The sequence below is a fragment of the Alosa sapidissima genome, chromosome 19, assembly GCF_018492685.1.
Source record: "Alosa sapidissima isolate fAloSap1 chromosome 19, fAloSap1.pri, whole genome shotgun sequence".
NCBI classification, from domain to species: Eukaryota; Metazoa; Chordata; class Actinopteri; order Clupeiformes; family Clupeidae; genus Alosa; species Alosa sapidissima.
This window is the reverse complement of record NC_055975.1, coordinates 3,521,157-3,547,737: the sequence shown is the minus strand read 5'-3', so window position 1 is coordinate 3,547,737 and position 26,581 is coordinate 3,521,157. Positions and strand designations below refer to the sequence as shown.

General features: G+C 43.9%; 1 protein-coding gene across 1 annotated transcript in view; it reads left to right on the top strand.

Moving 5' to 3' along the window:
* Window positions 1-26,581, top strand: part of LOC121692918 (brain-enriched guanylate kinase-associated protein) — a 63,227-nt gene that overhangs the window by 14,461 nt on the left and 22,185 nt on the right. The window contains 3 exon segments of the mRNA XM_042071962.1: window positions 10,437-10,599; window positions 16,986-17,147; window positions 22,418-22,484. Of these exon segments, the coding sequence (XP_041927896.1) occupies window positions 10,529-10,599; window positions 16,986-17,147; window positions 22,418-22,484 (300 nt within the window). The 5' untranslated portion in view covers window positions 10,437-10,528.

Here is a 26,581-nt window from a genome sequence, read left to right as displayed (position 1 = left end):
GCCATTATTCAGTGAAAGACTAGTAAGAGCTGAGCTGGCATTATGAGAACTTTAGGTCATGAGGTGGCATTACAGGGACATTGTTACAGGTCTTTACAATCAGTCAGGACTATGGGGATTTTTTCAATTCTCTTGCATCAGCAATTTTACATCTCTGAGTGTAAAAAGCCTGCAAGAGGAGATTTTGGTTCACTCACTCCCTTAACACCTTCCTCCATTCCCCACCCATCTACCCTTGCACAATATCAAACCAGTGGAAAACTCCCTAAGTATTCTTTTTATTGCTTGCTTCGCTAATTAATGACAAAGGCACGTGCTGAGGTTGGGTTTTTATGGAGCCACCGAGGGAGGCTTTTGTTGTTAGAGATAATGGGGTGGTGGTGGGATGATGGTGATTCAGGCAACCTGTAGTCTGTAATTTCCATCCAAAATGGGCCAACTCTGTGCACAGCATGGCTATTAGGAAATGACAAGACAGGAGCTCATTTACTGCAAACTTCGGTTTTCAAAGTTTATCGAAAGCAGCGAGAGACCAACAGGCATCGGGACATCCTCTTCTCTCTCCTCACCTTCACCGGTGCTGAAGGGTAGTGTTATTCCAGTCACTCATTCTCCTTGCGGATCTTGTTCGGGTGCATGTCTGCCCAAGCCAGCCTTAAATTCCTCCACGCGATATGAGAGAGGAGTCAGGCCTTGCAGGGCTCTGCTGAAACTAATGCTCCTCTTGGATCTGCTCCCAGATCTGCATCCCATCTTCTCCATTGTGGCCTTGAGGGCAGAGCTTCAGCTTCACCAGGCTTCCCTTGCACCTTCTCATCTGCATCTCCTCTGCCTACTGTCTACTGCGACAGGCACACTGGCAAAAGCCCTGATGACTTCTGCTGCAGTTTTTGTTACCAGTGGAGGAAACTTTCAACTTGTGCCAGTGCTGACAGGTTACAATGGGGAGGAACACATGCCCAAGAGAGATGCTTAAGTGAGGTTTCGGCAGTGTTGAGAACATTTTACATCGATGTTGCACCATCCCATCAGAGAGAAAGCTGAGGACTAATTAAAGAAAATGAACAGACTTAATATGTCTCTTTCCTCGACTGAATTCCTCTTAAATTATTTACTCCAAAGAGATTCATTTTGGGTAGTGAAGAAGGCATTTTTGGCGAGAGACTACTTTGTCTTATTAAAGCAACATTAAAAGTTTTTTTTGTTTAAAACTAGAGAGGACTACCTAAAAGGCATGCATGCAAAGACCTTACGAACACCAACAGCACAGCAGTATAGTTCTCTGAAGTTATTCTTTCAGGGGCTTTTCTTACTTTTTTGAGGGGGTTTTGACCCAGTCCACAGAAGTAGCCTTCATAGTGCATATAGCTATGGGGGCCACTCCTAGGTGACTAGTGAGAGTGACAGATGTGCATTTCTGCCAGAGGTGGAAACAAGCCAGCTTCAGAAAGTCCTGCCACACATTCTCAGCTTTATAAGAGCACTAAGCTTGTCTTAAGATTTCCTTTTCTCGTGGCCAGAGAAATGTGATATCAGGAGTTGGCGAATATGTTCGCGCTGCCAAGGTTGTCCCACTGCTCAAAGCATCCTCTAATTTGTTTTGGCTAATGAATGTGAGTGGTGAATCATCCTTGTTTGTACCCTTTTCATGTTTTTTTTGCATTTGAATCTCTTGTTGATGTTTGGTGAAGAAGGAAACTCTTCTAACTTCTTCTGAGCTAGAACTGTTTGTTAGCACAGAGATGTGCTCTTGGGCAAATACAGAGTAATTGCTTGGGAAATTACATTGTAATTATGATCTGAGTCACAATTTGCTGAAGGGACAGGGAGAAAATGATCCATTTCTGATCTGAGTTGAGTAGCCTACATAATTCTGTCCGAGAAACCCTTCAAAGAAAATGGATACTAAAATAAATCAAACACTAAAAGTGTCATGGGTTTTTTTGTCACTAGTGAGCATAACACATTTAAGACTGGCATATGTTGCTTGGCCCTGGCCTGCGCTCATGCTGTCTGAGGCCACTTGGGGAAAGAAACCCGATGGAAGAGATGTCAATTCTGGCATTGCTTTGCCCACCGGCAAACTGGCACCCACGCATAAGACTCTGACCAGATAGAGAGGGAGAAGGAGAGGGAGAAGGAGAGAGAGAGAGAGAGAGAGAGTGAGAGAGAGAGGTGCTCTGGAGTTGAAGTAAAACCAAGACCAAGGCACAGCACAAATTGAGGGACGAGTTTTTGCACATGGGTAACAGCAGCTGCAGCAGCTGGTATGTGTGTGTGTGTGTGTGTGTGTGTGTGTGTGTGTGTGGTGTTGTGTGCTCATGTGTGTAATATGGGTAGCTGTGTGTGTAAGAGAGAGAGAGAGAGAGAGAGAGAGAGAGATAGTTATCTCATTAGTGGGAGAGGAGAGAGAGAGAGTGAGAGAGAGGGTGAGAGAGACAAGGAGAAATGGTCGTCCTGTACAGGGCCAACTTCATTTCTCCATGTGATGGCTTGCTGGTGAGATCCAGTCAGGCACAGAGATTGGCGAATTAAATTGAGAGAATTACCTCTTTCTGGACAGGAAAGGGCCTCTCCTGGACACAATATTGCCACTTTGACTTACATGGCTGCTATCCAAACGCCTGACAGTCAGACTCAGGACTCTGACAGGAGAATATTACATTATCTATTCTGCATGTCGGATGGACATTTCTAAACATTTAAAGGCAGTGTCTGCAGCATTTTAATGGCTTGACAATTAGCTGAACCCTGTTGTCCATGTCTAAAGGTGATCCCGGATTTCTTTCATGCATTTCAGTACAGTACACTTTCCCCTTTGGAAACTTGGTTACCCTCTTTAATAGAGAGAGGCTTCATTTGAAAAATAAAAGCATGATCCGTCTGACCATTTTCAGCATTCAAAAAGTAATAATAAAGTCTACCAAGGACATTATGTTTGGCAGTATGTGGACGAACCCAATGGCATCTCCATGGATTCAGTTTCACTTTCGCTAACTTTGTGTGATACAGCATTTGGCTGTGGTGAGGGCTGTGCTCTTTTAGCACTCTTCTGATTCCTCTTGTTGTTTTTTTTGTCTTGAATGCATCTTTGTCTTCAACATCTTCAACTGCAACAAAGTTCCTCAGCAGGAGTCCTCTAATATGCAACAGCGATCATTACTGTATCAGCAAAAAGCCTTTGTTTTATGGCTATTTCTTGATTACATTTAAAAAAATATGTACTATACATGCAGTGGTAGTGCATGTAGCAACATACACATAGCAGCACAAACACCCTTCTTCAGGGCGTCCACTAAGTTCTCCACATGTGTTCGTTTGGGTCAGAACTACACAGTAGCCATTCCAGAATCGTTTGCTGTATGAGTAGATTAACCAGCCACCATGTTCATTCTGCAGACAACATGTGAGTGTATTGAATTGGAGAGAGTTTTGCTCTGGCGTCTTTTTATCCACCAGATCACTGACTGCCAGCGAATCAGCATGCCTTGGCGCCACCCAAAGAGACATTGTTTTTTCCGTTCATTAAAATTTTAGCGTTTCTCATTATGGCAACTGGGTAATGTGTCTCAGGAGGTGTGTGTGTATGTCTGTGTGTGGTCAAAGAGTACAGCTATTTGTATGTGTGTATGTATCTGTGTATGAGTGTGTGTGTGTTTGTGTGTGTGTGTTTCACGCACAGGTGTGTGTATGTGTGTGTGTGTGTGTGTGTGTGTGTGTGTGTGTGTGTGTGTGTGAGCCCCTTCTCTGCATCTTCTTTTGCCATTGTTTATCACACCCCAAACGACTTCTTTCCTGGCGGAGGGTGGCAGAGCAGTGGATTTCAGAGGGCTGATCCATCTGCTCGACCTTTAGCACTTGTTTAGCACCAAAAAAAACCCCATCTCCGCCGTTAATTAAACCCACAGCCATAGACGGCAGGCTAGAAGGGAGTGGGAGTGGCAGAGGCAGAGAGAGGACGACTTCATTTATAATTTAGGCCGTCTTGGGAATAATGTCCCGAGTAATGATTGCCTGTGACTCGGCGACTGCCCGACACAAAGCCAGGCGACGTTAAGTTGAGCAGTTTTGTTTACCCATCAGCACGGCACAGAGCAACTGCTGGGTCCGTAATGGGTTTGGGTGGAAACATTATTACGATGTAGCAGAGGAGGGAGAGAGAGAGAGAAGAAAGAGAGAGGGAGAGGGAGAGGGAGAGGGAGATAGTGTATGGGAGAGTGTGAGTGAGGTGGGGAAAGAGACAGAGAGACCTTTTATATAGGGCTCCAGGATAAGACATTCATTTAGCGAGAGCTTTGTTGTGCGGTCCGAGGGGTTTTCATTACCGTGCGGGTTCTCATGGCCACATACATCAACAGGAAGCTATTCATTCAGCCTCTCAGGTGGGGGGCCCGCACAGCAACCATCTGTGGCCCGGGTCTGGTCCAGATACGTTTTAGAGTCGGCTGGGATTCGGGGGCGAGGGAACACTTGTCATGGACTGGAGGGTGTTTGAGGGTGTTTTTGTGCATGTGTGTGTGTGTGTCTGAGCTGAGGGATGGGATGGGAAAGTAAGCACGTGTGATGCACTGCACAGTTATCTAAGCCTGTTTGATACGTGCCTGGGAGATGTTTTGGGGACCACATAATGGGGTGCAGAAGCAAGGGAGAATTGGAATACAGTTTTGTCAAATTTTGTTTGTGTGTGGCAGAGAGACAGAGGGAGGGGGGATGGAGGAAGGAGTGGAAAGAGGGTTGGGGAAGTAAAACGAGAAAGGAGAGAAAGAGAATCAAAAAAGAGAAGGAGCACAAGAAAGAGATAAACACATGGACATAAAAAAGACAGCCTGAGAAACAGAGAGAGAAGGCAAAGGAAGAGGAAAGTGAAAGAGTCCAAGAGGAACAAGAGAAAGGATGACAACTAGAATGCACAAGAAAAAGGCAAGAAACAAAGATCCCCTCATTCAGTTTCTCAAGCAGCATATATGCCTGTCATGCCCCTTCACTGAATGCCCCTATTACCTTCCATTATGGTGTCAGACTTGTCCCTGTCATCTCTCTATTCCCCCTCTGCTGCAGACAGGAGATTAAATAATAACAATAAGTAGCCGTGTGCCGGGAAAACATGGGCAAGCCACTCACTCATGTCTCTGTGCTGTTAAGCAGCTTTTTCTGCATCCCTGTGAAGTGCAATGACCAGCCACATCGCAGCCTCTCCTTCAGTATGTGTTTCTGCAGTTGGTCTTTAGGATACTTAACATAAGGGAACACAGTCATCAAACCACTTTACAGTGTACTTGATTTCACTCTTGGTTGTATCTGAATCCACCCCCTAATATTTATAAGGGTGATTTCCTTGGGTAGCAGAGTCCTTGATTTGTCCACATAATGTTCTCTTATGAAAGGAAAGGTTTTAAAGGCACTGTAGTCTTAAAGGCACTACTGTAGTCCTAAAGGGCTTTCGGGGTACATATACTGTAGCCAGACTGATTGTGCCCAAAAGAATTATTTATATTTTTTTACTCACTGCATATCAATGTGTTTGTGTGAACTGTGTGAACAGGTGCTGCCTGACTTTGGTATTTGCATTTAGAGAGCACCCACGCTGGTGGTTTTCACAGGCTTGTGGTTTGCCATGCTAGCTGCCAGTCACACTCAAGTACGCACTGATGACACAGCCACGATCCTTGTCTGTGGTGAAAGGTGTTTGCAATATGCGGCCTATGTAGTATTAACAATCTATTTGTTACTGTGATGGTTTGTGGACACAAACTACCTCTCTACTAAAAAAGTGAATTTACATAAGAAACACACACACACACACACACACACACACACACACACATATATATATATATATATATAAAAACACACACAAGCACTGAGAGATTAATTTCAGTGAGCAGCAACCATCAAATAACCTCAGACTGACTAGATTGTTCTCTGTGCCACAGAGCATTAGGAAATGCATCATGAAAATAAGGCCAAATATTTGCACTATGTTGACAGATTTATGGTCTTCGTTTTCTATTACTTGTTATGCATCACACCACAATACTCCCCTTCTAATATCTGCTTATTAAAAGCAGCGAAACATCCCCTCTCACTGTCAGAATTGATCAACTGCTCAATAAAGAGTCTTTGCACTGCTAACACACACAAGCTGCACGTACACACGTACACACACACATGGCCATTTTAGGACATTACAGGAGATCAGTCATTTAGGCTTGAAGCAGGAACAAAATAATAATTTAAAAAAGCAGGTCTGAAATAGACCAGACCAGTAAGATCACCTCAATACACTCTAGCCAATATTGGGCTGCTAGCAGCATCAAGGCTGTCCATCCTGCTGCCACTGCAGTTGTGATATTGACCGATGGTGGACACTGTTACACTAAAGGAATAGGACTCAATGTCAGCACCGCTGACCGCTGCTTTGACATTTCGTCATCTGTATGGGTAAGGTGTTGGTGTTGATGTTGACGAAGTTTGACGAAATTTGTTGTAGGTGGTTGTCTATCTTAGCCTACTATGCTTGGAAAGAGGTATTGTTTCAACAATACAACAATTTAACAGTAAATTATTCAAACGAGCGCATCATTTAATGAAAACAAGCACGAGTTTAAAGAGTTCACGAGTTCCAATGACGCCTCCCATGCTCAATACTGTAGGCAGACTATCCAAGTAAAGTACTAAATGTCTGTAAGCACATTAGATCAGTGAACGGAATGATAATGAATATGTTTTGAGAAGAACTGTTTTATTTCTCCTGTCTCTCACATAGTGTGTGTAGGAGTTGACTGTCCCCTCCTCACTACCATTGCTAAAGCTGTTGTGAGAGAGACGTGTGTGGACCCTGAGACCACTGTGATCATGCTCAGGGCCAGCATCGTGCCGCAACAAACAAAACATCAGAGAGGAAATGACAAAACCAAACACAAAGTCCTACATCCAGACCTCCCTTTTCATTGAAGACCAACTGTGTGAACAACGGGTACTGCTGCGAGAATAGTGATCAAATTAAAGGGTAATTTTTCTCAGCTGAGCCAAGTCTCTCCACTGATCACGATCAATGTCAGGGAAGATTGAAGCTGATGAATAGACACTCCGATGGCGTCCAGAGCAGGATATTGTGAGGCTGTGAGCAGTGAGCTACAGGGAAATAACCAGTGTGGTCATTTAATCAATCCACTGCAGAATCTGGTGAGTGTGACTTGCAAAGGTTATTATGGAAAACAAAGGACTCTTAGTGAAGATGCATGCTGTACTCAGGGACGGATCATGGCTTGTGCCAAGTGTGCACGTGCACAGGGGCCCTCAGCCAATGGGGGCCCTCGGATTTAAAAAAAAAAATTGCTATGAATTTAGGCTAGATTATGCCCGGTGCTTCTGTCTGTTAATTTGCGGCACAACTGAATGGTGTTATGGAACCGCGGACCGAAAGAAAAATAAACTAAATGTTTTCCTGATCAATAAATACTTCTTAATTCATAAAATATAGAGGCATAACATTAGGTGGAAGTGGTAGGCTATGAGTGCTCATTCAATGTGTATGCGTGTTAGCGAAAGTGAAACTGACCCACTCGTGGGTAGGTGAATGAAGTGGATTCCTGCAATGTTCGTGAAAACAGCATAGCGATTAGCCTGGCGAGCCAGACCCACATTAAAATGTAGGGTCTGGGCACTCACTGTTCGCAGTGCTCAGTCCGAGGGGCGGGATAATCAGTTGTATTTCAAATTCCCTCTGCACGCAATAGGACGCAATAGGATATTTGTTTTCAAGTAGCAGGGAATTCAAACCAAGCCGTTGGAACTCTGCCATCAATCATTATGTTAAGCCCACCAAACCACTCTATACACGATTTCAATGTCTGATTAATTTCGATTTTTGGAGCTCACAAGCCAACGGAGAGTTGCTAGACTAGCCCTGGCAGGGGCGCGTCTAGATTTCTAGGCTACATAGCGATTGGATAGCCTAATAAATCGCGACTTGTTGTAGGCCTAACAGTAGCTTATATCGTAGCAAATAGCCTACGGCGATGCCGATGACAGATAGGCCTACACTTATTTCACTTGTCTCGCTGGAGTGAGCGCATAATGTGGGCTGTTGCGCAAAGAAATTAATTAGGGAGATGATCTGCATCTCCATTTACCAAACGCTATAGTTTTGCTAACATCTCCACTGTTAACGTGAAATATGTCTCCATGCAAGGTAGTGTCAAGCAGCAGTGAAGTGAAAACCTTATCATGCAGGTAGCCAATGTTCACGTCACCTGAGTCAGACAGAAAACGGGCCCTGCTTGCTCTGTTAAAATTTGTATGCCCCTTCTAAACTGTGTTAAAAGGGTATATTTAACAGGCAGAATTTCGAAATTTTCCCGGGGGAGACACCACCGAACCCCCCGTAATATGATCAGCACCACCTCTCACAAAATACTATCAACGTCCCTGCTACCGGTCTGTCAATATGACAACTGTTGTCCGGTCCGTTTAGTGAAAAATGTTGCTGTAGACTGTTTGGCCAGCAAAGGGAGATTACAGCCTAATAAAACAGCTGCTGGAATTCATTTCTGTGTGGGCCTGAGTTATAATATATGACATAATGTACTACATTATCATTGTGTGAAATTGTGCACCAGCCTGCACAGCGACAGCAAAGAGAGAAGCGCTGGCTGCACGCGCACGTCACTTGCACGTCGCGGTCAGGGGGAGGGGGGCCTTTTTTGATATTGTGCACAGGGGCCCATATTTGTTTAATCCGTCCCTGTCTGTACTGTGTGAATTGGATTAGATAGTCTAATCTTGAAAGTAGTTTTTTGTGCATGTGTATGTTGATTTTTTGGAGGACACAGACAAGGTGCAAAGAGGTGCAAAGTGATTTAGCAGGATTACAATATGCAGCAAATCCAGATAACATACCAGAGTTTATACAACAATTGGGTTCTATGGAACTATTTATTTGTTTCTGATTGGCCGAGAGACGTTCCATGAGTTGGAATATCCCTGGACATTTCAACTCAGACTTTGCACAGCTAATAATAAATCACTCCGTGAAGATTTGACACAATGTTCTCATCCCAGCTCTCCACTATTTTAAGCAATAGGTTACTCCTTAGCAAACCATAACAAAACAGTGCTTCACCACATCTGTGGATTAAGCCACACAGTCAACTCAATTCAAGTAAGATAAACGAGGATGCTTATTATTCTCAGCATTGCCAGCATTGTGTATAATATGATTGTCACTTGGAGGAGACTTGTAGATAACTAACGTTAGCATAGTTGGTTATGTTACACTGACGATATAAAGTTAGCCGGTTAGCAACCTAATGATGCTACCATTGAATATAGCTTCCAGAGAAATTTGTCGTCAACATTGGGCAATCGAGGGTGAATTACGTTGTTAGCATACACTGGGCAGTTAAGTCAACACAATTCCTTCAAATTATTGTGTTCAGAAACAAGCAGAACTCCACCTGTATTCGCCCATTGACTTCCATTGTGTGATGTTAGCATGTATTCCCCCTCGTGGGGGGCGGTAACCTTTCCGAACGTCTTAACCGACTATATGTATGGGACCTATCTTTCAAAAAATTTTGAACGCCAGTCAATGCGAAAAAGAAATTATTTTCTGGTCCCGGTTGACTTGTGCCTTGAATTACCCATATGATGTTTGTCAATTTTAAAGACAATTTTTCATGTAAAGACATTTGCAGTTTGTTTCGTAACTATTGAATTACAACATTGTGAAAGATCGTAATTCCAACGACTACAAACACATCAGTAGCGCTAGTGACGTTAGCTCATTCACAGATTTTCAAATTCACACACATTGAAACACAAGTGAAATTCATGGCACAATTCAAACTGGACCAAAAAATAATTGTTATCTCTCCATTAACTCCCGTTCATATTTTTTTTTGTAGCGGAAGTAAAACGTAAGTCACTGGGACACTCTATTGAAAAGGGAACTATTTTTTGATGCGTAAGAACAATGTCGAAATTAACATTTTTAAACAATAATGGGGTGTTTTCAGATTATTTAGTTTGTGGTAGAATTGTTGTATAAAAGCAATATAGCACTCGTGATCGTGGGATTGGTCATGGATATTCTCACGGCTGTTGTTGCCTGCGCCACTCGGCCTCCGGCCTCGTGGCTACGGCCGAACAACACCCGTGGGAATATCCATGACCAACCCCAGTTTCACTCGTGCTATATTGCTTAAATATATCTTATTTCTGACAGGACATGGTACTAATGAGATAAGCTTGGATCTCCTACGTTGAGGAAAACCCTACAGTATTTGGTGACATCCTACAGGAATGTATGGAGAGACTGAAGCCTGCACATGTGCCCTCTGCCTCTGCCTTATTGTCTCTGTGACTGCAAACACTGTCTCTGTGCTCTGTTGGCAGGATCCAGACAGATAGACAACTCCTTTATGCTTCCACAGGGAAAACGTAGGTCCGACACAGAGACCTGACAGCAGCGTCCCTCATCGCCAGGGCCACACACACACACCTGCGGGCGGCAAGAGAACGAAACATGAAAAAGATATACATTGGAAAAACGGCGCTCAAGTCCACGCGGAATGGTTCTAAGCACCAGAAACGAAGGTAAGGCCCCAGTGCTTGAAGACGAGAGAGACGAAGGAAAAAATGCCACGTGCCTGTTCATCGATTCCCACCATCCACCACCATTCATTTGACGGTCAACAATATTATCTCTCATCAGAGTTCAGCTACTTCATGTAATTGAAATGTCATGCCAGCTAAATGACAGGCCCCTGCCATCACCCAGACCACCACCAAATCTCCATCCCCTCCAACTAACCATGTTATGATTTCATAATTCCCATCTGCGCTGATCCACATCATTACATGAAAGCAGCACTGAAGAGAATGACGCAACCGACAAAACCTATATTTTGCGGGGAAATGACCAGTCCTTCATTGGAGCGGCGGAGAAATTGAGTGTTGCTGGAACAGCATGTGTCACACTTAATGTAAATCCCTTCTCTGCTGTCAGTCAGCTATGCTATGGGGCTAATATATCACATTTTATGATAATAATGGCGGCTGTGATGATGCTCCTGAATAGAGACATTAATAAGTCCCACTGTCATGGCTAATGTTGCGGCGAGGATCAAACGCGCCGTGACTCAGTCCATTGTAATCCACTCTCACAGGCCTGAGAGCAACTGACAGCTGTTGACACTGATCCGCACCAGAGGAGGAGGAGGAGAAGGAGGAGGAGGAGACCAATGACACCAGTGCCACCGCCACCGCCACTCACCTGAAGTTCCTAGCTAGAGACACTTCAGACAAGCGTGATAGATTGCTGAGTCATTCTGCACCGTGTGGGATACTGATGGCCAGGAGTATGAATTCAAATGAATTTCTGCCATACTTGCATTAACACACACACACACACACACACCACCACCATTGGGCATACCATCACCATCTCTATCCCTATGGCAGTCACTCCAGAATACGCAGCTGGCTGAGACATCACATCATCATCCTATACTCTGTCATTTGTGAGGGGAAATGGGAGGGAAGGTCACCTCGTACTGTAGGGCTGCTATTTTAGGTAGGGAAATGGATTAGGATGGATATGTCCATGAAGAAGGTGGAGGTGGAGTTGAAGTGTATATGTGTGTGTAGGGGGGTGGGGGGGTTGGGGGTGTTGAATAGTGTGATATTAAACTCCCCTAGGGGCCCCTTCCTTCCTGCCAAAACCCATCATGCTCTCATCCACCCAATTTCCGCACCCTCACAGAGCCACCCTAGTGCCTTCCTTGCTACTCCTCTATATTTCATTCTCTCTCTCTCTCTACGTCTCGTGTTCTCACTCAGAGAACAAAGGTTATACACATAACCATATGTTTTTTCAACAATACACAACTTTTCCAGCCATTTGTTATTATTAAAGTTTATTTACGTAGGGACAGATACAAAAAACATAGATAAGCTTGAGTCAGTCATCTTATGTATGTATCATAGTGTTTTTAGCTCAAGCTAATTCACAACACTTGTCCCTACTAGTAGGGCTTTTGGTTAAATAATAATACAGATAAACATTATTCAAAATAATAGAGAAATGAACATGAATTAAATGTAAAAACTAAATATGGGAGCAAGATTGTTGCTGAAGGTGACTAATGTAGGGATACATTTCAAGTGGTCTGGCAGTGAGTTTCATAATTTTGCCCGTTTTACTAAAAAGGCAGTTTAGGCAAAATATGTTCTACGGAAAGGGATACTACAATTGCCTCTTGACACTGCTTGGGTAGAGGATCTGGTACCACTTTGCCATCTTGTTATTGTTTTGCAATGGGGTGGGGGAGCAGCATTATTTAGGCATTTGAAGATCAATTTAACAAAGTGCGCGGAGCTAAAATTAGCAAGACTTAAAATCTTATGTTTGCTTAGAATTGCAGTGATTGTAGAATTGCAGTGATCTCTTCTTGTCCAGGACTTTCAAGGTTTGGTTATAAAGACCCTCTATGGCCTTAACTGATGACTGGTAAGCTTGGCTTGTTGCCCCTGGTTTGGCTTATTGCCCCTTTCCCAACTTTTTTAAGACATCTCATTCAAAATGAGAATGTATTTGTTATAGAATAGCACAATTTTTCTATTAAACAGGGTTCCCATGGTCATGGACAAGTCATGGAATTGTAATATCCCATTTTCTAGGCCTGGAAAATTATGGATTTCAGTAAATTCATTAAAAGTTTTGGGAAAAGTCATGACATTTCATACCAGGGACGTAGGTAGGATATGGTGTATGCCTACATGCCATAGAATTCACTTTCTTCATGGAAATGGAACAGTCCCCTTGTTATTCTACAGCATCATTCACTGTTGTGTAAAATAATCACTGCAAACTGGAAAATGCAGTGGTTAAAGGTGCAGTCAGGGATTTTACATGATTTCAAGATGCATAACATTTCTTTTTCACATTCAGCAATCATCTCCACACAACCACTAGCTGCCCATTCCGTGAGTACACACAGTAAAAAAAAAACGCTGGTAGACCAGGCTAAGAAAACTGGAAACACATAAATGCAAACAAATGCAACTTCCTGCAAAATCCCTGACTGCGCCTTTACATATCTGACTGAGAAAGGGAGTGCAGGGGTGAGATGATCTCAGTTAAAGGAGAATTCCGGTGTGATATTGACCTAAAGTGTATCGAAACATGATACCGAGTGTGAACGTATGTCTCATAGCCCATCTCGGCTTGTCCCCTGCACTCCAAAATCTGGCGCTAGTTAGCCGATGCTACCAACATCTTTTTCAATAGTGGTGCTTCGGCATCGGGCTAGCCATGCAAATAAATCACTGTTTTACACCCATTTACGAGGCTCAATGTATCTCCACACTTCATTGGTAGACTTCCGAGGGCCCTGACATTTAAAACGAGACATTGAGAACTTTGAAAAAGCACTGGTAGTTTACTTACAAGACGATTTATACAGACAGTATCTTCACGAAGTTTAGCGTTTGCAGCCATCTTGAATTTAGTCACGATAAGTCGAGCAACTTGTAAGAATGAACAGCTATGATAAGGGATCAGATTCCAAAAATAATTCAGTGGAAATGCATGGATTCCAGTTGCTGCTACTGGAAGAAACTGGAATCCATGCATTTCCACTGAATTATTTTTGGAATCTGATCCCTTATCATAGCTGTTCATTCTTACTCGTTGCTCGACTTATCGTGACTAAATTCAAGATGGCTGCAAATGTTAAACTTTGTGAAGATACTGTCTGTATAAATCGTCTTGTAAGTAAACTACCAGTGCTTTTTCAAAGTTCTCAATGTCTCGTTTTAAATGTCAGGGCCCTCGGAAGTCTACCAATGAAGTGTGGAGATACATTGAGCCTCGTAAATGGGTGTAAAACAGTGATTTATTTGCATGGCTAGCCCGATGCCGAAGCACCACTACTGAAAACGTTGTTGGTAGCATCGGCTAACTAGCGCCAGATTTTGGAGTGCAGGGGACAAGTCGAGATGGGCTATGAGACATACGTTCACACTCGGTATCATGTTTAGATACACTTTAGGTCAATATCACACCGGAATTCTCCTTTAAGTGAAGAAACTTGGTACTGTAACTGTAGTAGAGTACCCGAGTGGTGAAGGAGAAATCAGGCCGAGACAGCAGGTTTAAGAGGGCCCACGGTGTTTTATTTACAACGTGCAAAAAATAATCAAAAAATACAGTCCACTTCCTATCCGACACTCGGTCGCACCCGACGTAAAGTAAAACGAAAAAGACTAACAAAACATTTAACAAACACGAATATCTAAGGTCTCTTATGGCTAGGCTACATGCCACTATACAATCAGACCTGACCGCAGGACTCACACCAGCCCCTTACCGCGCGTCACGAAACGTTGGAACCCCTGCATAGAGAACAGCCGGCGTTTAAATGGCCAATTAACTAATTATATCCGCCGACACCGGCGCAGTCTAAACACCCAAAAATGGGCACACCGCCCCTATCTGGCGGACATCTAAAGCATACACCATGACATCAAGTTACCATAGCGCAACCCCAAAAACACATGATCAAATATTAATGAAATAGAATACCATGAATACCATGAAATTACAAAACACCAAAAGCAAAAAGCAGATGTACTGTACAGATTGGTCATTATTTCTGAGAAATTAAGCACTCCCATCTCTCTCTGCCCTTCCTCTCCTGTAGCATTTGATGAGTGCTCTTTTTAAGCTAAACTAAGGTACAGTAGTGCTTAACTGCTAGCTAGGCCTACTACAAACTATTGTTAACTAGAATACATTCTAAGGCCATATCATTTGCCTGTCATCTGTCTTATGTGATAATGCAATCAATATTCAAACCAAAAGAATTGCACCCTAGACTAAACTATTTTAAACTGGATTAGTCCGTTTTTGCTCTTGTACTCACCCCATGCCACCGTCTATCCCAGCCCAGTTGGCATCATCATGCCCCCATTCCCGCTCTCTCTATAGGCTGCTCAGAATTCATCTCATGATCACATGATACCATGGTAATATAGCACAGAGCCATACTCAGAAAGCACATGCAGATGTTGCACAACCAAGTTTTTGAATAATTGCTACTTTGATCACAATATTTGAATTTTCTATACCAATGCACAGATTTATGTTCATATGATAGTTACGGTTGTTATTTGTACAACCCTCAATAGGTTAAAGCGATGGTTCGGAAATTTCACCCTAGGGTTCTTTGCACCCCCCCACCCCCACCCCCACCCCCAAATCTCGTTTGGCTTGGGGCCATGGTGCAAAGGACCCTAGGATGAAATTACTCTGAACCATCGCTTTAAGATAGAATAGCACACAAAAATGAGAAAATCTGTATTATTAGACATTATTGTTTAAAAGAAAACATAAACAATCATCCCATGTGTTCATGAATTTGTACATTCAATAGCCCCAATGTTGACTCCATGGCTACGACCTTGGAAAAAGTAAGCAATTTCATATTTATAGGCCGTGAAAAAAGTCATGGAAATCTAATTCAAGGTCTAATTCATGGAAAGGTTTTTGAAGTGAAAATGGGTGGGAACCCTGATTAAATATGGGTTTACTTGATTTGCAGATTGTCATATTCTGTTTTTATTTACATCTTACAATGTCCCAGTTCTTTTGGAAACGGGGTTGTACACAAGCTAAAAAGTTTTTTCCATAACAGACAGAGACAAATACATGTATGCCACACCGGTCTCCGGCTCCCTCCCACAGTCCATTTTCAATGGCTCTCAGTCAGTGTCTGCACACACATGCAGAGACAGCTGGAGGCGGGTAGCCTCCCCTCCATACACTCCATAACCGCTCAGCGCCGGGAGCTGGGTCCTGTTCTCTGTCCATGGATGGAAAATCATTATAATTCCACCCACGTCCGTCAATACGGGCCCTCTGAGTCTAACCTGGCTTAGTTGCGTTGGCTGGGCTCACTATGTGTGTTTGAGAGAGAGAGAGATAAAGAGTGAGAGAGAGAGAGAGAGTGTGTGTGTGTGTGTGTGATCTCTCATTCATATCCCTTCACACTCCCTAAGCCCCTTCTGTGGTAATGCTGCAAGGGCCCCTGTGGATCATGCACTGGTAATTATCATTTCGCCATGACGCCCACTAAATAGCAAATACAAAATGCTTTTCTGTGTTGCGCTGAGACAGTAAAACAAAAGCATTCTATTGGCCTCTTCCTCAGCGTTTGTCTCAGCAGTGTGGTTGACTGAGTGTTCAGGCACTATGCACATTCACCGTGTTATAGCAACAGCCATAGCAACAAAATGGCAAGGGTTTTGCTTCCAGTTAAACTGATGAGATCCTTTCACGTGAGGCAAGGTTCTGCATGTAATCAATCAAATGCTGTCAAATGCCAATGATTTTAATTAAATTCATCAACAGGGTTACCAAATCACTACAGGGCTTGAACCTGTTAATGGCAGTAGACTTTCAGGAAGAACCCACTGAGCGAACACTGTCCTTCAGTGTTATAAATCAGTGCATTTCATATGAGCTCCTCAAACAGAATGTTAACACACAATGTACACATAGAACTTTTGTGTGAGTCAGTATGTGTGAGTGTGTGTGGTCTAAGGCCCAAAGTCTGATCTGAAACTGGACTGTACACTTCCGAGAACCCAGACAGTAGCTCTATTCCGATCATTAGAAGCTTCCAGCAATCCACATTTCAGGTCCACGTTGCCAACGTTACTCGGTAGAGAGGCCCATGGACCACTTACAAGTGGTTGGGCCCATCAAGCCAACAAATGGCTTTCTGATAGATGGTCCGACTGTCATACATTGACATTTTGTACCTATGAACTGGTGTTTTTTACATGTTTGATTTTCAAAGGCATTTTCAGAAGCATCTAAGTTCCTCTTGCATCTAACTTGCATCTAAGTGATCAGTACCCTACAGGCGGTCCATGGCCCTGTGTCTAACCTGACTGTCTCCCCTCTGCCTGGCTAGCTCTCTGCAGGAGCATAAAGAGGACCTGCGCAAGCGGCTTAACTACACCACCCACAAGCTGGAGCAGCTGGAGACGGAGTTCGACTCCACGCGCCAGTACCTGGAGACGGAGCTGCGTCGAGCTCAGGAGGAGCTGGAGAAGTTTACAGACAAGCTCCGCAGGTGAGAATGCAGGCCCAGGGGGATTTGTACACACAACACCCTAAGGGGCCGTTCAGACTGACATGCTCGAGGCCCAGGTGCTCAAATTCAATTGTTTCTCTACAGAATGATATGACTGACCATTGCACCGTGCCTTGCCTTTACATAATGTATAAAAGGGGAGCACAATCACACACACACAAAAAAAAAAGGAGTTAAAACTAGTTCAACTTTTGACGTTGCACTTTTTTCAACAATGTGTCATTGCTAAGTTCCCTGCCTTGGCTAAGGGAGATTTCTACCTCATGTTTTTAACTCTCACTACTTTGGTATACTTGCATTTTGGAGATGAAAAAAGCATGTCAGTGTGAATGCCGTGCCGTTATGGACTCACTCTATGAGTTCACAGAGTTCATCAGAACTACCAATTCTACCAGAAAGACTCAGTAGACAGAATAGAATCAGTTGACAATTTAATTAGTAAAGGAACGGCTTGGATAAAAGCATGATCGAGTCCTGAATAGGTAACAGTCTTTGGCGTAGGCCCCATCTCGGATCCGTCCAGCGATGAGCGGATCTCGTCTCCTGCCGATGGATGAAGGCAGGGGCGGGGAGCCTACCCCCAAAAGGATGAGTGATGCCCGCCAGGGCGGTGACTCAGTAACCTGGTTCTGAGAGGAACAAAGACATAGTATACATACAAGATAATTTAAACAGCATGTCTGGGCAGTGGTGATGAGGTTGTGCCAGGACAGCGACAGAATTTTAAAGTGGCTAGGTGTTAACCATTTAACCTAGGGTTGCAATGGGGCCCCGCAGCATGCTTTCGCTATAGTGGGATTTAGAAGCTTGACGAGCTGGGCAACCAGCGTCTAGGGCAACCTAGACCAATGCGGCGGCCGGGCAACCAGGATAGATGAGCATTATGACTAGTTTTGTAGAAGACTAGTGCTTGTGAAGCCAGATGTGTGTTCTGGTTCGATAGCTCACCTGCAGCGGCTAGAGTGAGATGAATGCATTGAGCTGCAGACCCAAGGCCAAGATAGATGCGTGAGAGCTACACCTTAGCACCTGCTCTTGGAAAGCCCCCCAAAATAAGATGGGCAGCATCAGTAATGCGAGGGAAGCATGACCTTGCGACGTAGACAAAGGACTTCTCAGGACAATTCATGCCTGTATGTGACAGGAGGAAGAAACATATGTAACTGAAATATGACAAGACAACGAACAGATGAGTGCTGGGGTACCATTGGTGCTTATGCATCTCAGAGTGCAGAGGAGCTCTGAGTGACGTAACGAGAGCTCGCTATACCAGCCGCACCAACTGTGGCAGGATAGTACAGTTTAGAACTGGCTGCTGGAGAGACAATGAGTAAAAGGTAGCAATGAGGAGAGAATAAGCAATACATATCGCCCAACTGGATGCAGAAATTATATCAGTCATGCGCCAAGCACTGGCCCCTGAGTGATGAGTGGAGGGGTGTGCATACACGTGACATTACATGTGGCCGGCACATTTTAATCAAAGCGACTGACAATGTACCCTGGGAATCCAGAGTTCTCACAGAAGCGTTTGCTCAGGGAGAGACTCGAGTCTGGCAAGGAGTATGATGCACGTAACTTTGGTTCCCCGCGATGCAAGGGGCAAATCATATCTGTGTAGCTGATATAGCGGGACAGAGGCGATCTAAACAGATGACAGACGTAGTGTAGATTGCGAGCAGTGAGATTTCCAAATGCGCGCTTGGTGCCGCCCCCTCGAGTTGGGACATTACGTTATTTGTGGCCAGACCCTTAATCTGTCAGATTGGGTCAGGTCCTCCAGTCTACTGACAATGCGGTAAACAGGTTAAAGCTAAAACAATTCTCCCACAATGCCAGTGCAATTAAAAACAATTTAGAAGGTAGAGCACAATAACAAAAAGTGCATCAGTAAGTGCCGGTTTTACACAAACAAGAGTCAGTTCTAGACAGGTGATAAGTGCCGGGATTAGGAAGGCTAGTTTTAAACTGTGCTACAAGAGGAGATATCCTCAAAAGTGCTGGCCTTCGGGAGAATTGTTTAGACGGAGGGATGACCTGGAAACATGATCCACGCGATTGCGTGATTCCGTGAACCGGCACTGCCATCCCTGTAAGAAAGTAGATGTTAGTGTGATATGTGGAACTGCTTCTCCATTGATGAACTGCATCCCCTCAACGGAAGAGGGGAGGCATGATGCACCTGCAGGGGTTAGCAAATTGTTAGCAGATTGGGAGGAGAATGTAAAAGGAACTTGCATGTCCTCCCTGGCGCGATCACTTTGGGTGAGCATATCTGCCAAAAACAAAACAGCCAAGGCAAAATAGGAGAATGGAAATTAGAGTATACATTATTTGCAGAGGATCCTGCTAAAACGGCAATTCGAGTCAACAATCAATGTGACGGATGGCGTGACTAGATGGGCTGAAATCACATGGACACGCAGAGACCCGTTGTGTTTAAAGAGAGTGCATGAAGGGCGCAGCGTTGGCCTGAAGGAGACTTGAATCTGCCAGTGATGATGGACCGCTCCGTTTGACCAACCAGACGCTGAAGCTTGAGAAATCGTTGCCGAAACGACATGGGCCTGCAACAGAGTTGCGCGAGGACGGTGACCCGGCAGTAGGTTACCGTGAAGTGAAGGCTGCAACAGCGTGAGCGTGACTGGCTCCGATATGCAGAGATTAGCGATGAAGCGACATGCAGTGGCCCTGACCGAAGGACGCACAGGTCTGAACAGCGCAGCAAACGAGTGCGGTTGGATTGTAACAAGTAACGCCACTGAGGGCAGAAGGGGCGAATGTAAAAATGCAGAGAGCCCAGGTCCATGCGGAAGCCTGAGCTAGGACGTCAAAGTCAGCGTACTGAGAAGCAGAAGCAGTGTTAGGTAGAACATATGGATGAAAGTGATGTACTGGTACAGTATAGAATCCCAATACCCCTGAGTGCTGCTCTACCCTCCAGACCTATGTATAAGAATTAACCTGATATTCCAGCACTAAATCTTCAAAAAGTTCACTTGTTAGTATACTGTACAGTGTTTTAAAGGATTATATGTTTTTGTCAAATGCTTTATTTGAGCTTAGTATGAGCTTTGAAATAACCAGTATGAAAATATAAAAGATCATGGACTTTTGGATATCACAGAGTATAGTCTACACATATTTGGTTAAACTAATCAGAGCCTCCTAAACTGACTTGACTGACTCGTACAATTGCAAGTTGTACCTCCTCATTAAGGAAACTGTGAAAGGATAGGGAGAGGGCATAGCCTACCTTTATCTTTGTTTCACAATTCTACCCTACCGGGAATTCCAAATCCAATTTCATGGAGACAGACAAAAACAGAAACAAAAACATTGTTGTCTGCGTGTGGAACATTCACTCATTCACTAGTGTACTATACTGTAGTGTACTATGTAGTGAATAAGTGCATGTTCAGAATCCAGGCATCATCACCAACCTTGACACAGCCATTACTTCGAAATGGTCAGTCAGGGTTACTGTAGGTCAGACATACTGGTAATCAGTATGTCTGACCTACAGTATCAGCATACAGTAGCTCAGTCATTTAACCACATTTAAAGAACTGATATTAAATAGTTGTAGACTACATTTTAACAGTATAATTTCTGAGGCTATTTATCATTTTTGTAATGAGTAAAAAATAAACAAAAACCAAACTACTGGGTGGTGGGAGCTCCTATAAACTTTTCGGTTCAAATGGGTTTCCATGGTAGTAATGCTTCCCAAATATCGCCTCTAGTGACCTTTGGACAGGTGGCTAAATCACGGTCAAAGGACAAATGTTTGGCCTTTGCGAATACAAATTCATCATCCCCTAAAGGAGTTCCCAGGAAGCCGCGTTGGTCAGAATAGGGCTTTTCATTATTTTCATCAGGACGCTTTGATACCAAGCAGAAAGCAGTTTTTCCCCCACTCTTTAATTCACCATTCGACTGCTTTCTGGGTCACGCAGCCCTCGGCAACATTCAAGATAACTTTCATAGGCGCCGCTATTCCAAGAGGCAGCATTTTGAAAATTTGGTTCAGCTAACATTCTTATTTCTAGCTCCTGAAGTGTGGCTGATTTCATTTGAAGAAAAGAAAAATGCATGTAGGGCCTAGAGTAATTGCTGATACAAAGCATGTGTCTCACCAAGTCCCCCATCACTTCGCCTGGCCTGCCAATCAATAAGGGCTTTAACTGAGGGAAATTTTGCACAGCTCAAGGGACAATCAGAGAGAAAACTAGAAGTGTGATTTACATGCAATAAATTCTCGCATTCCTTCTTGTGCCTCTTTTTCATCACAGATGTATTGTTTGGAAAATCCACTCATTTTTTGATATTGCATGATTGGGTGCTAAACTACACAGAAAATAGAGGAATGTTTGCAACAGCACACAGCATGTCTTTAACTGGTTGTAAATTAGTATATATGACTATGGCGTTGCTGCAATTGTGCCATCACACTCACATGTCACATCTCGCATCTGTCAAACTAGTACAGAAGGAAAGTGCAAAAGCTCATCACTTATACACTTATACAAGCTATATACACATTGTCATTTAATTCAACTGAAAAACGTAATTTACCCTGAAAAACTAAGGCAACTAAGTACATGTGGACTTGATAAATTAAGAGATCTAATTTGCTGGAATTCCACTAGAAAGAGATATTGTTAAATCTTCAAATGAGTCTTTAAGAGGCTGGATGAAATACTGCAAACTCATCTCATTGGCAAGTCATGTAAAGAGATAGAGAGAGGTAGTTCATGTGGAGTTTGATCTAAAAGTAAAAATAAAAGTACCCTGTGAACGACAAAGTAATAATTCCTTCTGGCTTTGATCTTTCTCTCTTCTCATTGTGGAGCAATCAGCTTGAGTTTGATTAAGCCTGCTACATTACACTTAAGACAAGCATGCTTTAAAACTCTACACACATTGACCTCAAATATGTCATAGTAGCTGAAGCTGTTGTTTTCTTAAAAAAAAAACTTCAAGAAAACATTTTGCTGTCCGTGCACTGGCCTCGTCTGGTTCACAGAGTTGCCTGTTTGACTGGCAGGCAACACTAATCAGCAGAGTCTCAGCATACCCATCTGTAACATCACTACTGCCAGACAGTAAACAAAGCCTTATTCACTAAGCTCCCCAAAGTAAACAAAGTCCCAAAGCTGTAGCCCCACACAGTAACCAAGGCCTTCATCACTTCAGTCCCACACAGTAGCCAAAGATCTCATTACTCCCTGGTCTTCTCTCCACAGGATCCAGAGCAGCTATGCAGCCTTACAGCGGATCAACCAGGACCTGGAGGAGAAGGTCCGCCACACGGTGAGAGGCCTGATGAAGCTTTACCTCCAGAGGAGGAGAGCAGTGGGTGGTCTCAGGCATGGAGGCAGGCTCCAGTTGAGCTGTGTTGAATAGCTAGCGCTGCAGCTCCAGTGATGGGCAGCACAGCCCCAGGCACAAGATACATCTTTTAAACCCTTAAACATAAAATGATTAAACTGCTAAAGGTTTAACTTCAAATCTGAGCTCTTGGGATGTGACTATGTGGTGTGGCTGCATGGTCTCACAGATAATGCTGATCAGTTTTATGCCATTTCAGATCCATTTCAGATGAGTATCCAACTCTTTGGCAGTTTGCTTTGTTGGCTATGCTATGGCATTTGAAACTTTGCTTTTAACGAGGTGATGCTTTTATAATGATTGCCACAGAATGGCAGGAGCTCCTCTCATTAGGTCACATCACAGTCTTTACAGTGCCAATCACAGACTTTAGTGTCGAGCTTATGTCTCTATTACATTATCATGGCCTGAAGTGTCCCTGTGCTTTTCTCTTGATATTGGGGGTTTTGCCCATGGCAAGGCTAAAAGCAGGAAAAGACAGCTTGTGTAGTCTAAATGGAACAGGCCAAAGGTTTGCACTTTGTCTCGCTGAGCTGAAGGTGGCCCTGGAGATTTCTGCTGGGGGATACAGGGAGACAAATGAAGGCCCCTGTACTGGGATCAGCACTTCACGCGCCTGTCAAGGGTACTGAGATGGGATGGGGGGCCTTGCACAAGGACGAGGCCTGTAACATCAGCTCCACTGCAGTGCTGTGTTGGCTTTCCAGAGCAGAGTTGTCTCAGCTTTGCAAATTCACTCAAGCTGAGCAATGGAAAGTGTTTCAGAGCCTGACCTGATTGAGCAACTTACAGGCCATAAGTTACAATCCCTGGGTGCAAATGTGATCAAATATACAACACTGCCTATTACTGTGAGTAAATGAGTCATTAGTATAAATGTCAGCATAAAGGGGCTGTAATTGCTCACTAGACAATCATAGTTTCTGCACCATACATGGGTAGTGGTACTGCACTGCATTTGTTGTGGAGGGGACGCAGTAGATGGTTTGAAATTGTGACAGATGACCATCCTGTTCCTACTTGCTATGAAGTTGTCCCAGCTTTTGGGAGTAACAGTAGATAGATGAGCAACCAGTTCCACTAGTAATTCAAGATGAGTCTATTTCTGCACATAACACCTAACCCAACATGCTTAAAGCTACTACAATTGCAAAATGAGCAGAATATTAGAGAACTAGAGGCAGACATCCCGGGTTCAGAGAGTGAAAGTCCACATACTTGTTCCAACCATTTAGGAAACCAGCCGATCCTAATTCCCAATACTCTTAAGCCAGGTAGGTCAGATAACCAGCCGACCCTAATTTCCACTACTCTTAAGCCAGGTAGGTTTGTCTCCATCTCCTACTCCATCCCCTACTTTTGTGTATGTACAGTAAATGAGTGTGTTGGTGTGTTTGTGTGTGTGCGTAGGTGCGTGTGCCTGTGTGTGTGTGTGTGCGTGTGTGTAGCTGAAACGCACATGAACGGAATCTCACAAAACTTGTCATACATCATAATGTTATAATGACCCTACACTTCAAATTTTGTGCAGTTTTGAACCTGTCAGCCAAAGATACCTGATACCAATGCCTCATTTTTGCCTTTTCATTTTTAACTAGGTGGCACTATACCTTAAATGAGTGGATATAGGATCTGTTGACATGGCCCCTGGACACCAACATTCAAAAGATATTTGGTCATCCTAGGCCATACGGTACTCGAGATATTCACAGAAAACTGTGTCCGGCCTATCCTCCTTTCGGGGGGCCCAGTGCGGCAGGTGGGCGACGGATCAAAACAATGGTTTCGTGTTATCCTTGTGGGGCTACATGCCCACCAAGTTTCGTGCAGCCCTCCCGGTCTTTCAGTGTCCCGGGAATCGTTGTCAGAAATTCACCGAAGAAAATAAAATAAAGAAAGAAAACAAGAAAAATAAATCCGGAAGAAAAAAAACTACAACTATATGAGCACCGCTTCACTAGCCCGGCGCTCATCATAAAGGAGATAGAGAATGTAGAACAGGAAACCTGGCGTGAGGCGAGACGCTCAGAGAGCGGAGGGGAGAGAGAGAGCACTACATCGGGAATAGCATGGATGAAAGAGGGAGTGAAAAAAGGGTGAAAAGGGTGACAATGAATAAAAAAAGAATGAGAGACAGGGTGAGTGTGATGATCAGTGCCTCCTCACAGCGTGATCCAGCTTCTTCCAGCACCACTCTTAATTGGACATCAGCCGTTTGGAGGGGGGGGGGCGAGCTGAGCTGGAGTCGAGGGGCGATGGGATTTCTGCTTTCCGCTATGATCACTGCTCATCGTCGCCGGTCTTCCCCTCCACAGAAGTCCTCCGTCAGTTCACTGCGAGTTAATTATTCCTCGTTTTGGGTGAATCAGGCTAAGCAACGGGGTGCTTACAATTTTCATCAACATCATCATTCGCACTGACACATTGGCACTAAATATCCATTTAAAAGAGAACAAAATGCAGGGAAAAAATGCAAAGAATGGACCGAGGAAAATAGGTGCTGAGCTGACTGCAGTTGTCTGTTTTCACTGAGACGCCTGGATGTGTGTGCGTGTGTGCGTGTGTGTGTGTCTTTGTGCGCACAAACACGTCTCTGTGTGTGTTTCTGGGTGTCTTTGTTTCTATGGGCATGTGCATGTGTGTGTGTAGTATTTGTGTGAGTGTGGTATGCGTGTGATCAATACCAACAACCCCTCTCACAGCTAGATCTTCTCTCGTTCACTCTCTGAGCAATTACGTAATCAAAGATGGAGCGCGATCAATGGCCAAACTGATTGGTCTGTCACAGAACCTTGTTACTGACCCTTTACTCGCTGGATCGTGTTAATATCTCGCCCAGCCCTACAAGCAATCAAAAAGAGCACGTTATCACAGACTCCCCATCAATGCCTCTCTTGAAGTCTAACACTGCCTGCACCATGTCATGATAGAGAAAAAAATCTATCAACAGGAAAAGTGATTAATCCATGCACACAAAGTTTTGGGCCACATCTCCATTGATATCTGAGCCTCCTTAATACAAGCAGACTGCCTGTGAAATTAATCTGGGAGACTCAGCTTCACTCAGCACAATTAAGAGCAACTGATTGCCTAAGGCTGCAGTCACAGTAACTGACACTGACATCATTCCTTATGTGTGTTATCAAAAGCTTAATCATATGTGCTAGAATGACTGTAATTGACATATTGCCTAAGCGCTCTCATAAAAGCTAAAGCTACATTTTTATATTTCAGAGCTAGATATGATTGCTGTTCACTTTAAAGGCAACGCTTTGGTCAGTCCTTTTGTATGGATCCATATTACCTGGCAATCTTGAGCCATCCTCACACTCATTTCATGTCAAAGGCTATGGAATTCCAATGCAAAATCCCAGTAATATCTGCATTTTCAGAATGGCTTGGGTTTGAAAATGTCCTCCTTTTCAGCCAATATCTAGTAGTCAAACCAATCGGACTTCATGGGCGGAATGGAATGGAAATGGAACGGTAGTCACATTATGATTGCAATTTCTTTTTGATGTCATGGAATAGCATCTTAAGGGGAAAGACTTTCACTCCAGGACAATGAGAGAGAGAGAGAGAGAGAGGGAGAAAGAGAGGGAGAGAGAGAAGTGCGCACACACATGCACGCATGCAAGCACACACACGGCACGCAAGCAAGCAAGCAAGCACACACACACACACACACACACACACACACACACACACACACACACAGTCTCTCTATGGAATAAGATCAACACATTAGCTGTGATTGCTGCGCACAGTTCTCCAAAACCAGAGTGAGGGCAAAGTAAAGGTCAAGCTGTGTGCATTGGAGAGCACAATTGCTTCAGCAGGACCCAGATTACAAAGCACTTTGGGACAGATCTGGGTCTGACCTGGCCAGACACCTGACCTCCTTCTGTTGGATCATCCACTCATACACCACACAGTGCTTTATATAGGGAATAGCCACCATATATATATATATATACATACACACACTCAAACACACACACACACACACACACAACATT